This window comes from Colobus angolensis, unplaced genomic scaffold (assembly GCF_000951035.1).
Source record: "Colobus angolensis palliatus isolate OR3802 unplaced genomic scaffold, Cang.pa_1.0 Scaffold12, whole genome shotgun sequence".
NCBI lineage: Eukaryota > Metazoa > Chordata > Mammalia > Primates > Cercopithecidae > Colobus > Colobus angolensis.
Genome location: NW_012113141.1, coordinates 13,360,670 through 13,375,428, shown reverse-complemented (window position 1 = coordinate 13,375,428; position 14,759 = coordinate 13,360,670). Strand labels below are relative to the sequence as shown.

Here is a 14,759-nt window from a genome sequence, read left to right as displayed (position 1 = left end):
TGGGTGACAGAGTAAGACTCTGTCTAAAAAAGAAAAAAAAAGAATAAAATGTGGTATATTCATATAATAAAACATTATTCATCCGTAAGGAACGAAGTACAGATATATGCTACAATGCAGATGGCCCTTGAAAACATTATGCTCAGAGAAAGAAGCCAGATACAGCTAGGCTACATATTGTATGATTCTATTTACAGTAGTACCCCCTTACCTTCAGGGGATAAATTTCAATACCCCTAGTGGATGTCTGAAACCACAATAGTCTCTAATACTATTATACTATAGTTTTTCCTTTGCATGCATACCTATGAAGTTTAATTTATAGATGAGACACCATAAGAGATTAGCAACAATAGCTAAGAATAAAATAGAACAATTAGTACAATATGCCAGCTTCTGTGAAGGGAGAGTTGCGTGAAAAACAACAACCATATGCCAGCAGCTCTGCTCTTCCACTTTGGGTCTTGATTAAGAGAAAGAAGTGTTGCTGGAACACAAGCACTATGATACTGTGGCCGTTGATCTGATAACTGAGAAGGCTGCTAAGTGACTAACAGGCAGGAAGTGTAGACAGCGTGGACCATGCTGGACAAAGGGAGCACTGACGTCCAGAGTGGGATGAAGTGGGATGGCGAGAGATTTCGTCAGGCCACTTAGAATGATGTGCAATTGAAAACTCATATATTGTTTATTTCTGGAGTTTAATATTTTAGGACCATGGTTGACTTCAGGTAACTGAAACCACGGAAGGTGAAACCACAGATAAAGCGGGACTACTGTATTTAAAATGTCCAGAATAGGCAAGTTCATGAAGACAGAGACCAGTGGTTTCCAGGGTAGTCGGGAGAGCAGGAATGGGATGTGACTGCTTAAGAGATACAGAGTTTCTTTCTAGAGGGAGAACAATGTTCTGGAACTGGTGGTGATGACTGCACAACTTCTGAATGTACTGGAAGCCACTGCATTTGTACAATTTATTTATTTTTAATTTTTTTTTTTTTTTTGAGACAAGGTCTCTGTCACTCAGGCTGGAGTGCAGTGGCATGATCATGGCTCACTGCAACCTTGACCTACAGGGCTCAGGTGATCCTCCCACCTCAGCCTCCTAAGTAGCTAGGACTACAGGCAAGCGCCACCATGCCCGGCTAATTTTTGTAATTTTTGTAGGGATGGGGTTTCACCATGTTGCCTAGGCTGGTCTCAAACTTCTGGGCTCAAGTGATCCTCCTACCTTGGCCTCTTAAAGTGCTAGGATTACAGGCGTAAGCCACCGCCTCCAGCCTTGTACAATTTAAAATGGTTAAAATGATGAATTTTACATTGAATTTCACTTCATAGGAAATTTTTTTAAAAACAACAACAAACCACTTTAACGGACATGTAAATTCCCTGGGAGTCTCATTGTAATGCAGATTTGGGAGTCTGGGTGGGTCCTGAGACCCTGATCCCCTTGCTTCTCACCTATGGCCACATTTTGAGAAGCAAGGCCACTCGAAGGGCCCCACCTGTGTGAGTCAACCCCTGCTCCATCTGCCCCTGTAAATAAGGAGTGCTAAAGCACAGATGGCGGGTGTGGGCGTGTCCCCAGGTCTGAGCCTGAAGGGGGTTGCAGGCCTCCTCCAGGCATGGAAGTGGAGGGAGAGGGGGCTATAGTTAAACGGGTTACTCTGTCAGCAGACACAGAGGAGACCAAAAGAATAGCTTTTATTTCACACGAAGCTGAGGAAGGACGGCGGGAGGACAGGGCTGGCTCTGTGGGTGCTGCCTGGCAGGTGCACCACCTCCAGCTGCTGGGCTCCAGCTCTGGGGCTCAGAAGCCATCTGAAACAAAGCAGAGGCCTCCAGTGAGCAAGCTGGGGTGCTGCAGGGTACCCGCCCCCGGGGTGTCCAGCAGTTCTTTCCCTTCCCTCCCTAGTCCCCGGGAACTCCCGTGCGCGGGACACAGGGATCAAGAAGACAGCAGAGTGCAACCCCATCCCTGCCTGATCAGTAGGGGTTACCCGTCTTCCCTGAGAGGGTTTTGGGGTGAAACAGGAGTGGCTCCTCAGGGTGAAAAGAAAGGAGCTAAGGAGCTCCAGTCGTGAGAAGGCCAATGAAGGAGGCAGTTTCTCTGCGCCGGGGTTGTGCTGAGATGGCATCTAGGGCTGGCTCTTCCAGAACCTCATTTGACACTGGGCGGCAGCGACCGGGTGGCGGGGGCGCGGGGCGGGGAACAAGGATGATGTCGTCCCTCTTCCGTCCCCAGGGAGCGCTGGAGCTCTCCCTGCCAGCCAGGCTACACCTGTGCGATGGAGCAGCCGTCCCCGTCTCGCCTGCCCAGCCCCAGATGACAGCAGCCCAGAGGCCGTCCTCTGCCACCTGCACTGCTCACCTTCTCCGAGGAGGTCGGGAGCGGGGCTGAGGGGTCCCGGGGGCAGGTTCCAGGCCAGCTCCTCCAGCAGGCCCAGCAGGCCTTTCACCTCTGTCCCCAGGTGATCCACGGTCTTTTCTACCATCTAGAGTGGGAAAGGGGGTAAAGTCGAGGACAGGAGTGGTTCCACGTTCTGCTTCATCAGCCAGGTCCTAAGAGCAGCTGGCGGTCCAGTGAGCCGCAGTGAGAAAGGACTAGGTGCTGCGGGACCTGGGTTTTCTTCACTCAGGCTCTGCCCCTACCTGCCTCAGTTTCCCCAGATGACAATATCCTAGGGGGCTCGTTCTCTAAGGTTCCTTCCTTTTTGGCATTCAGTCACAGGTTTGGATGAAGCGCCTGTAGAATACTCTCCCTTTTGGCCTTTGCAGATTGGAGCTCACATTTCTTTTATTGTTCTGCCCTCTGGTGGTATCTCTGACAAATGACAGGTTTGGGATTCTGAAATTTACTCAGGGTTCTTAATGGTTTTTCCCTATGTGTGCCATGGATACCACTGGCAGTGTGGTAAAGCCTACAGACCTCTTCTCAGAATAATGCCTTAAATGTGAAAAATAAAACATATAGAATTACCAAGGGCAACAATTGCATTAAAATATTCAAGTATTAGGCCAGGCGTGGTGGCTCATGCCTGTAATCCCAGCACTTTGGGAGGCCGAGGCAGGCAGATCACCGGAGGTCAGGAGTTCGAGATTAGCCTAGTCAACATGGTGAAACCCTGCCTCTACTAAAAATACATAAAGAAGCCGGGCGTGGTAGTGCCCGTCTGTAGTCCCAGCTACTCGGGAGGCTGAGGCAAGAGAATCACTTGAACTGGGAGGTGGAGGTTGCAGTGAGCTGAGACCACACCATTGCACTCCAGCCTGGGTGACAGAGTGAGACTCTACCTCAAAAAAAAAAAAAAAAAAAAATTCAAGTATTTAAAATTAAACTTTTTGGCCCAACACGGTGGCTCACACCTGTAATCCCAGCACTTTGGGAGGCTGAGGCGAGATCACTTGAGATCAGGAGTTTGAGACCAGCCTGGCCAACATGGTGAAACCCCATCTCTACCAAAAGTACAAAAAATTAGCTGGGCATGGTAAGTACAAAAAATTAGCTGGGCATGGTGGTGCATGGCTGTAGTCCCAGCTACTCGGGAGATTGAGGCACAAGAATCATTGGAACCTGGGAGGCAGAGGATGCAGTGAGCCAAGATTGTACCATGCACTCCAGGCTGGGTGACAGAGACTCTGTCAAAAAAAAAAAAAAAAATTAATTTTTTGATGTAATATATATGTATTGGCCAGACAAAGTGGCTCATGCCTGTAATCCCAGCACCTTGGGAGGCCAAGTTGGGTGAATGGCTTGAGCTCAGGAGTTCAAGACCAGCCTGGGCGACATAGCAAAACCTTGCCTCTACAAAAAAATACAAAAATTAGTCAGGCATGGTGGCACATGTGCCTGTAGTCCCAGCTACTTGGAAGACTGAGGTGGGAGGATCGCTTGAGACTGGGAAATGAAAGTTGCAGAGAATCAAGACTGCACCAGGGCACTCCAGCCTGCTAGACAGAGAGAGACCCTGCCTCAAAAAAAAAAGAAAAATGTATTTACTAATTCACTAAATCACATGATTTAACATCAGGCCTAACCACAACTGAAATTTTGACACAAGGGTAAAAATTGTATGTTGAGATATTCATAACTAGAGGCAGATGAAATTATCTGGATTTCTATTGATGACAAAGTTATAGTACTGTTAATACCACGGCTTGCTATCTGTATTTATGATGAATGGGACACTCAATTTCAGTTAAAGGCTTGTGATAATAAAGATGTAAACGTTTCCCGACACAAGTTAGGAATCGTGGCTATATAACAAAACAGTGACTGAATTTCCACCTTCCCATCCAGTAACGATGTTGAAATACCCAGGTGGGGATAAGCAAGGCCTTAGGAGAGGCAGAGTCCATTGGGGGCTGGGCACCCTGGCAACCCAGATGGGAGGGTAATGTTGGACAAGGTGGTCACAGGGCAGGATTGGCCTGGATGTCCTCACATTCCAAAGCAAGCCTGCATCTGCCCATAAAAACACCATTCTAGAAGGTGGTCCTGAACCCGCATGCCCTTCCAAATCACCCTGTTACCTCCTCCATGACATCTAGACGGCGTTGCACAGCCATATGTGTGTCACACACTGTGCTCTGAGCTGAGTCTCCTCGTGGAGGGCTGAAGGGTTCTGCAGCTGTGGGAAAATGAGTCTTTTCACTGTGGGACCCTTAGTTTTCCATAATGCCAGAGACTCCTGTAAACACTGGGCTCAAGTGGGGTCAGTCCTCAAGGCAAACGCAAGAGCAAGCAAAGGAAGGCCCAGGTGGGGGTCAGTGTGCAAGTGTCAGGCATCTCAATCCCACCAGTCTCTACAGTCACAGTCACCTACAGACCCAGATGAACTTCCTCAAGGAGGTGAAGCCCAGGGAGGAAGGGAGGACGTGCTTCAGCCAGGGAGCTGCAATGATGGAGGGGTCTGAAAGAGCATGGCTCACTGTGTAAACCCTGCAGGCAGCCTGCAATGGCTGGAGATACAGGGTGGGCGGGAGAGAGACTGGAGAGGGAAGTCCTGGAAATGAAGCCAAAGGGGTAGAGTTTTAACCCAGGGGCTTTAATAAACCAGTTCTGATGTTTGTTTTGTTTGTTTGTTTGTTTGTTTGTTTGTTTGTTCTGAGACAGAGTCTCGCTCTGTCGCCCAGGCTGAAGTGCAATGGTGCTATCTCGGCTCACTCCAACCTCCGCCTCCCGGGTTCAAGCGATTCTGCTGCCTCAGCCTCCTGAGTAGCTGGGATTACCAGTCCTGCTACTACGCCCTGCTAATTTTTGTATTTTTAGTAGAGACAGGGTTTCACCATGTAGGTCAGGCTGGTCTCAAACTCCTGACCTCAGGTGATCCGCCCGCCTCGGCCTTCCAAAGTGCTGGGATTACAGGTGTAAGCCAGCATGCCAGGCCAAGGGGGTTTATTTTAACAGAAAAGTCACAGGGTCAAACATGAATTTTTAAAATAGAAGGAATAGATTGGAGGGAGACGCCTTTGAAGGCAGGAGGTTACTGCAGCAATCAGGATAAGAGCGGTGAAGGAAAAGTGATGAGCAGAAGCAGGAGCTGTAGGAATAGTGAGGAAGAAAATGAGAGAAGATATTTTAATAGCAGCATTGACGCTGGGAACCCGTTAGTAACAGTTGGCATGTGATGAGCGCTTACCATGCACCATGTAGGGTGCTAACTTAACCTCTCCAACAACCTGTTGTTATGCCCAATCTACACATAGGAAAACTGATGCACAGAAGGGTGAAAAGATGTGTCCAAAGTCACTACTCATAAGCAGAGGATCTGCCATTCAACCCGCTCAACTCCTGAGTCACCATTGTTCTTCTTGAGTTAGCTCTTCCAGGCACCATCAACCCTCACAGCAGAAGTCTGAGAGCCCTGATTCCAAGTTCGGGTTTCAGAGTTGGTAACCCTGAGATGCCTGTGGGGCATCAGGGTTGGCTGGAACCTTGGAGAACACTGACACTCAGGAAGGAGGGTGCTGCCCCAGAAGTCAAGAGAAGCCAGGAGCTTTACAGATTCTACAGAGGATGAAAAGGGTCAGCATGACCAAAAGCAGCGGGGAGGTGTAGCAAGTTAAGGACTGGAAAGAGAGCACAGAAAGGCCCTGCTAAATTTTACCCCAGCACTTTTAGGAGTGGTAGAAAAGCAGAGTTTGGATTACTGTGAGATAAGAAGGGAAGGTGAGGTTGGGGGTGGAAACTTGGAATCTGGAAAATTCCCCGAAGCTTGGCTGTGAAGGAAGGGAGATTGGATCGCAAGGTCTAGAGAAGTATTTATGGTTTTTTTTTTTTTTTTTTTTTTTTAAAACCATGTAAGCATGGTTGTATTGGAAAACACAACTATGCTTACAGCCTGAGGGACAGGAGGAAGACAGGAGAACCCAAGGAATGCACTTCCTGAACTGATGGGAGGCCCTGGATCCAGAGCAGGGGGGACCACATGTGGAAGGAAGACAGAGGAAATGCAGCAAAAACAGGCAAAGGCAAACCATCTAACTAGGGGCCAAAAAGTGGAGTGAGCTCCCACTTGATGGCCTCTGTTTACTCTGTGCAATAAGATGGAGATCACGTAGGGAGGAGAGCTAGATGTTACAATTACAAGAATTCTTTGAGTAGGTTGCTAAACACAGACGTTAAAATAGTGACCATGGTGTCTGGAAATGGCAGCTCGTGCCTGTAATCCTAGCACTTTGGGAGGCTGAGTGGGAGGATCGCTTAAGGCCAGGAGTTCGAGACCAGCCTGGTCAACATTGTGAGACCCCCATCTCTAAAAAGAAAAAAATTTTTAAGTTAAAAAAACAGTGGTGGCCGTGATGGGAACATTCACACCACAGAAATGAATGACCCACCCCACCTTGTTTTTGAGAGCCAGTCTATCTGTGTACCACTAGGTAAGGGACTTGAATAAAGAGAGGGCTTCAAAAGAGGGTGTGCAGAATGAGGGATGCAGTGTAGGAAGACCATGCAGAATGAGTCGGCATCAACAAGGAATCCTGGAAGCACGAGTCCTCCCCCAGCAACGCTCCATAGTCTGGGCGTAGAGCAGCAAAGACAGATGGCTGGATGGAGCTGAAACCTAGGAGTCTGCAGAATGGATATGGTGGAGGCAAGGGGCCAAGGAACTGAGATTTGGCCAGTCAGGGGTTTAGGACAGGAGCCCTGGAATCCAGCTGGAATAAGGAAGGAAATGAGGCCAAGAAGGGGGCCAATAAATTGGGAGAAATGGGGGCTGAAGAGACGGAGGTTTTAGGAATCACAGGAGGAACAAGAGGTAAAGAATATTGTAATTTTAGCTTTTAGAGGTAGAGCAGCTTCAGATAGTGACAATATTAAGGCTGTGGCCATGGATGTGGGCATCCAAAGCTCAATAGGGGGAGATAGTTATGGAACTTGATCTCTCTACGTGCAATACTTGTAGCTGTAAGGCCTTGGTATTGGAAGGGTTGGCCAAGGGGCCATCTGCAGTTGTCTAGAAGTGGGGCAGGTCTTGAGGTAGGACAGAGCTGGTGATGGATGTGTAACTCTGAGAGGCCGAGTGATTTGCCCAAGATGACACCATCTGCAAATGCCCGGACCTCAGGCACCCTGACCTCCCGGCCTCATCTCAGCAAGGTGGAGCCCCCTACCCTGTGATTTTCTGATTCCAACTCTATCTAGCTCTCAGCTCTTCCACTCAGGGATGAGAACAAGACCAGGGACAAAATGTCCTTCCACTCTGAGCATCTTTTGTGGAGAACAATCTGTTTTTCAAATTATCCTTTCCATAATTTCCCTCCACTGAACTTAGAAAAGACTTTTCAAAAGATAATGGTGTTATTGCTGAATCTGGGGAGGGAGGAGGACATCATAACGGTGCTTTGGTTATTTTGTTAAGGAGAGTCCTTTAAAGACCTATACTGAAATATTTACAGATTAAAGGCTGTGCTGTTTTGGATTTACTTCCAAAGTAAATAATTCAGGCCTCGGTGGGAATGGGGGAGAGGCATGCGTGGATGTTTAGAGCAAATAGGATGGGCTGAGAGTTGCTAATTGTTGAAGCTGGGTGATGAGCACATGGGGTCGCATTCAGCGATTCTGTCTACTGTTGTGTGCACGGTTTGAAATGTTCCATAACACAAGTCTGACGGGGTCGTCAGCAGAAAGCAGCAGCCATCGTTTGCTGCAGGCATCCATGTAAAATATTCAGAGACAGAGAGGCCCCTGGGGGCTATGCTCCATCCTGGCCCCACATCCTGAGAAGGCCCTTGAGAGGCAGGAGCAAGTCTAAAGGAGGCTATGGGAAGGGACTCCTTTTTTTTTTTTTTAGACAGGGTCTTACTCTGTCACCCAGGCTGAAGTGCAGTGGCACAGTCACGGCTCACTGCAACCTCTTCTTCCCGGGTTCAAGCAATTCTCCCACCTCAGCCTCCAGAGTGGCTGGGACTACAGGCACACACTACCACGCTTGGCTACGTTTTGTAGTTTTTGTAGAGATGGGGTTTCACTGTGTTGCCCAGGCTAAGCTCAAACCCCTGGGCTTAAGTGATCCGCCTGCCTCGGCCTCCCAAAGTGCTGGGATTATAGGTGTGAACCACCGCACCCAGTCTGGGACTCCAAATTTTAACTCAGTTGCCTCAGCTAAAACTGGGCTGCTCAGCTTGGAGAGAAAAAGCTCTGAGGGGGCCGGAAGAGCTGTTCCCCACAGACAGAGTGGCTGTCCTGGGGGAGGGCCTGTTGTCATAAGTCTGTGGATACACATACCTCCTGCTGGCTCTGTCCAGAGGCCTTTGGCCGTCTTTCCTCTGAGGCTCACCTGCCGTCTCCCAGACCCTAGCCACTCTCCCCTCACATACTTCCCCCAGGCTTAGGCCAGAGGAATGCAGTGTGACCCTGCCAGCCAAGTGGGAGTCTGGCTGCTTTAGAAGTCAGGAACAACCAGAGCCTGCTTCTCTCCACTGGCCTAAAACTCCCTGTTCTCTACGTGTCTGTGATGAGGTCTAACTTGGCTCCAAAACCCCTCCAGGGAAAAGGCTGGGCTGAGGTCACTCCCAACATGGCTCAGCACTAATCCTTCACATCTGGACAAAACTGTGTGCTCTGTGCACCCCGGAGCAACTGTCCATGAGCTCATCGGGGCCTCCACAGAGTGCATCTGAGAGAGCAAGCTTGGAGCAGGGCCTGACATTGTACTGCCTGCTCCCTCCGCACCAGTGTCCTCACCACAGCGCTGACTTGAACGCATCATGGTAGAAAACATGCTGGAGACCCCTGTTCTCAGCCTGGTTCAGCCACTAATGGTTGTGGGATTGTGAGAAAGTTTCTTCTCCTCTCTGAGCCTCTGCTGCCTCCTCCATAAAATGGGGTAGGGTAGGCGCGAGGCCCTGACTCCCCCGTGTAGTGCATCCTTAATTCTTCTCTGTCTTTTGGAGGCTGCAGAGAGGCCTCAAGAGGCCTGCAAGAGCTGGGCTCAGTGGTTCACACCTGTAATCCCAGAGATTTAGGAGGCTGAGGCAGGAGGATCGTTTGAAGCCAGAAGTTTGAGGCCACCCTGGGCAACACAGTGAGATTCTGTTTCTACAAAATAAATAAATAAATAAATAAAAATTAAAAAATTAGCCAAGATTGGTGGCATATATTGTAGTCTCAGGTATTTGGAAAACTGAGGCAGGAGAATTGCTTGAGCCCAGGAGTTTGAGACTACAGTCAGCTACGATTGCACCACTGCACCGCAGCCTGGGTGACAGTGAAAGACCCTGTCTTGTAAAAAAAAAAAATAAAAATAAAAATAAAATAGTAGACACGCACATGCACCCACAGGGCTGTCAGTGGCTCAGACAAGGGGAGTGGAAAAGGCTGAAGGATTATAGTGATTAACCCCGAGCAGCCAAGGCTGTGGCTCCGCAGGGCTCCCTTCCTTCCTTTCCTCCTGCTCTCCCAGGCCCTGCCAGTTGGGAAATGGACCTCCTTGGATGCTGCGTTGTTTTCTCTGGCCCGGCTCCTGCTTGGGGCCTGATGTGCACCCTGGATGGTGGCCACGGGCGGGGCATCCTGTGCTGGTGAGAACAGGCTGCTGTGGGGCCCAGAGGCCCCAGGGGAGGGCTGGGCTGGGCTGGCTGCCCCAGTTAAAGAGACGTGGCCCCTGGGTCCCATCCTCTGAGGCGGAAGTACCGCTCCTTCTACTTACAGGCCTTACAGGGAGACCTTTTTTATCTGGACCCAAACAGTAAGAAAGTGCCACAGCGCAGATGATTTCTGCATTTTGGGTGATGAGAAATGTTTTCTCAGTGGCGTCTCTGAAAGGTGCTGCTGTATCTTCTGAATTGTCAAAGTCACACTCCGCTTTGAAAAGCAACCCTGGCCACTTGGTGGTTAATTATATTTGACCACATTCAATATAATAGAATAATAAATTTACCACATCCAATATTTGTATGAAAATGTATGATTCATTCAAAATCATCCATGGGTTTTGATTATTTTTGAAAGCAGCAGAACACTATTCTTCAAGTGATTCTATAAAAAACTCCAAAATATGGGCCGGGCGTGGTGGCTCATGGTCTAAAAAGCTATCAGGGATAAAGGTTTCTCTGAGTGCTGCTGAAAGAAACCAAGACTGCGGCCCAGCGCGGTGGCTCATGCCTGTAATCCCAGCACTTTGGGAGGCCGAGGCGGGCTGATAATTGATGTCAGGAGTTCGAGACCAGCCTGGCCAACATGGTGAAACTCACCCCCGCCGTCCCCATCTCTACTAAAAAATGCAAAAATTAGCCTGGCATGGTGGTGCGCATCTGTAATCCCAGCTACTCAGGAGGCTGAGGCACGGGAATTGCTTGAACCTGGGAGGCAGAGGTTGTGATGAGCCAAGATCACACCACTGCACTCCACCCGGGATGACAAAACAAGACTCTGTCTCAAAAAAAAAAAAAAGAAAGAAAAGAAAAGAAAGAAAGAAACCAAGGTTGGAAGTCAGACATGCTAGAGATAGCTCTCCATGTATAGAAAATATAAGGGGTGGAGGTATTTAAATGACATCAAAGGGATACAATTAGCAAAATCTAAAAGTGGAAAACTTCACAGGACAAACTTAGTTTCTTCAACAACAACAAAAATTTAAGTAAAAAAAAGGGGAGAGAAAACTTACATATTTAAAGAGACCTAACAGACATATTGACCAAATGCAATGTATGTAACCTTATTAGGATTAAACAAATGAATTGCAAAAAGATATGACACAATCAATCAAGGACATTTGAACAGTGATTGAATATTTAATGATATTCAGTCACACATGGCTTTTGGAGTGTGATCATGGCATTGCAGTTGTGTTTATTAAAAGAGTGTTTATAGATGAAAATACATGATGCCAGGCCAGGCACTGTGGCTCACATCTGTAATCCCAACACTTTGGGAGGCCGAGGCGGGCGGATCATCTGAGTTTGGGAGTTTGAGACCAGCCTGGCCAACATGGTGAAACCCTGTCTGTACTAAAAATACCAAAAGTAGTCAGGTGTGATGGTGCTTGCCTGTAGTCCCAGCTACTTGGGAGGCTGAGGCAGGATAATCAGTTGAACCCAGGAGGCGGAGGTTGCAGTGAGCTGAGACTGCGCCACTGCATGCTAGTATGGGTGACAGAATGAGATGCTGTCTCAAAAAAAAAAAAAAAAAAAAAGAAGAAAGAAAGAAAAGAAAATACACAATGCCTGGATTTCCTTTAAAATAATACAGGGAGGGGAGAGAGGGTGGAAACTATAGATGAGATAAAACTGCCCATGAACTGATGCTTGTTGAAGTAGGGGTGATAAGTACATTATATGATTCTTTCATATACTATTGTTTTGTGGTTTTTTGTATCCAAAAGTTTTCATAATCAAAAGTTAAGATATGTCATCTAAAATCTGAAAGATTATGCACAAAAATATATGAAATCAGTGTGAAATTACAGCAATACACGAATACTTTCTTCCTTTTTTTTTTTTAAGACAGAGTCTTGCTCTGTCACCCAAGCTGGATTGCCGTGGCTTCATCTCGGCTCACTGCAACCTCCACCTCCCAGGTTCAAGTGATTCTCCTGCCTCAGCCTCCTGAGTAGCTGGGACTACAGGTATGTGCCACCTCGCCCGGCTAATTATTGTATTTTTAATGGAGACAGGGTTTCACCATGTTAGCCAGGCTGGTCTGGATCTCTTGACCTCGTGATCCACCCGCCTGAGAGGGAGGTGGGGGGAAGAAAGTGAACAGTAAAAGGCAAGGAACCCAGCTAATGAAGTACCCAGACAGCCTCTCCCTTCTGCACAGCTCTCTACCTCTACCCGGTCCCCTATCTCCAACCAAAACAGCTCAGTTCCCCAGAGAAGCTCCCTGGAAACTGGGAGGTGACTTCTTCATCGACTGCAGAACCACCTGAGGCCACCTGGCAGGTGAATAGGTGGCCTTTCTCCTGGGCCCCCCGCCTGGTTCTTTAAGGCTGTGCTGGGCTAGACTGGGTCACTCACCCTTTAGAGTCTAGCTTGTTATGCAATGTCCTATAAAGCCAGGCCTGAGCCTCCACAGGCCCTCTGAGACGGAGCTGGCCTCCGGGGCTGCCCCACCCAGCAGCTGTGACCTCCCACTCCAGATCCTGGCTCCTTCTCTCTTGCCAGCTCTACTCCGGGCATCAAGCTTCCCTCTCTCTCATTTTTGGTCTCTCTCAAATCTTTCTCTTTTCTTCAATATCCTCTCTCCTCCACCCCTTGCCATGTCAATCACTCTTTCTCTTTCCTTCTTCTGTCTCTCAAACTCCTTTTTCTTTCTATCCTAGTTCGTATTTGTTCAGGGAAAGCCTCTTTCTCTCTCGGCCTCTCCTTTTCGTTTTCACTGTTTATTCTTTCCTCTCTCCTTTATCCCTCCGTTGCTCTACTTCTCTGCGTTTTTCTGAGTCTGTTTCGTCTCAGTCTTTCTCTCCATCCCTCCCTCCCAACATCTGCCTCTCTCTCCATCTCGCTGCTGTGTCCAGCTCTCTCCCTGTGTCGCTCTCTTGCTCATTCCTTCCTTGCCATCTGCGGGTCTCCCCGGCTCCAGGTCCCCTGCTGCGCCCCGTGCCCCACTCACCGGCCAAAGAGCCCGCGGCGCGGAGCAGGGCCAGCCCGGCCAGCGCGCAGAGCAGGGACCGCATGGTGCCGGCCCGGCCGAGCGCAGCGCCGCGTCTGCCCGCAGCCGCCCTTCCCGGATCGCGCCCGGCCGGCCCGGGAGGAAATGCTCTCAGTTCGAGCCAAAATTCCTGGGCGGCTCCGGGCTTTCTGGCTCGAGAGAACCCGCCCCCTCCAGAGGCCCGTCCGCATCCCATGGGCAGCGCTGAGCCCAGAGACCCCGGGAGCTGAGGCACTGACGTGCCACCTGGGTGCCTCCCAAGGAAGGGGCCGCCCCCCTCCCCGAGTCCCCGCGCCTCCTGGGGGCCCGGGGGGTGAGGGGGATTGGGCGAGGTCTTGGACTCAAGGCGACGGAGCCTGGGGTCAGGGGTTTGTTATGAGCCCGTTTCACAGGCGGGCAGACTAAGACTCGGAGAGAAGTGTCTTCCTCGGCATCACTCTCAGCCACGGCACAGGATCTGAACCCCTGTCTCCCGGGAGTGTGGAAGCTTTTCTCTGTCCATCTACGAGCAACAAATTAATTCTAATTACATGGAACAGTGTCTGCCCCTAAGAAGGAGACCCAGAAACTCACTGCTCTGGTAAGGGAGTGATAGCAATGTGAAAAGGTACTTTTCAAAGAAAAAAAAAAAAGGTAAAATCGTGACTCTTGTAAAGATATGAAATTAGCATATACTAAAGATTTTATTTAATTCATTAATAATGAGGGGACAAGTAAGATGGTACAAGCAGCCCAAAGTTTAGAACACAGTAGTGGAAACTTCCTCTATGGGACGTGACCATCCAACAAGTGCAACAACAAATTAAGTTTTAGTGAAAACACAAAAGCAAAAAAGCTGCAGCTCTAACTTCTCTGCTGCAGAGCCCTGAGTGCCTTGCCTGGCTGTCAGTGGAATACTTTCTTTCTTTTTTTTTTTTTTTGAGACGGAGTCCCGCTCTGTCGCCCAGGCTGGAGTGTAGTGGCCGGATCTCAGCTCACTGCAAGCTCCGCCTCCCGGGTTTACGCCATTCTCCTGCCTCAGCCTCCTGACTGGCTGGGACTACAGGCGCCCGCCACCTCGCCCGGCTAGTTTTTTAAAAATATTTTTTAGTAGACACGGGGTTTCACCGTGTTAGCCAGGATGGTCTTGATCTCCTGACCTCGCGATCCGCCCGTCTCGGCCTCCCAAAGTGCTGGGATTACAGGCTTGAGCCACCGCGCCCGGCCCAGTGGAACACTTTCATCACCAAGCCTGGGAGAATGCCTTTGTCCATCCAGGGTCCCCGTTGGGGTTGCCTGGAGCCCTTGCAGATCAAGGCTGTCTCTCTGCCTTCTGTGTTGGTGGCTGTGGCTATGCAATTGTCCAAAACAGTCACCACGCTAACCAGTGATCCAGTTCTCACTCCTTCCTCCAGAGCAAGATAATAGCCTCAGACAGAGAAATTTTGGTTCTGAACCCGAGAATCTGAGACAGACTCAGATCTAAATCTTTTAAAAGCCTTCGAGGAGATTATGATGCCCACATGAGCTGGCTCAGAAGAAGAGTTTATTTCAGGAATGCCAACAATTTCTCACGCTTGGTGGTAGGATATTCCTTGATAGTTTAGCCAGGTGGGAAGTTGTCAAAGAACTGCCAAACCCATAAGGATTCTTGTAGCTTAGAGCCAGTGGGCTACCTTATATT

The 14,759-nt window shown here is 49.1% G+C and overlaps 1 protein-coding gene across 3 annotated transcripts; it reads right to left on the bottom strand.

Moving 5' to 3' along the window:
• Positions 1-1,342: 1,342 nt before the first annotated feature.
• PLAC9 (placenta-specific 9) lies at positions 1,343-13,532 on the bottom strand. Of its 3 annotated transcripts, XM_011929107.1 has the most exons (4): positions 13,058-13,532; positions 4,534-4,631; positions 2,372-2,495; positions 1,343-1,821 (listed from the first exon to the last, which is right to left on the bottom strand). In XM_011929107.1, exons 1-4 carry the CDS (start codon positions 13,290-13,292, stop codon positions 1,811-1,813), a joined length of 468 nt encoding a protein of 155 aa, XP_011784497.1. In that variant the 5' UTR covers positions 13,293-13,532; the 3' UTR covers positions 1,343-1,810. The 3 variants fall into 3 exon arrangements, with proteins under 3 accessions (XP_011784497.1, XP_011784505.1, XP_011784487.1); XM_011929115.1 differs by lacking the exon at positions 2,372-2,495; XM_011929097.1 differs by lacking the exon at positions 4,534-4,631.
• Positions 13,533-14,759: the final 1,227 nt, after the last annotated feature.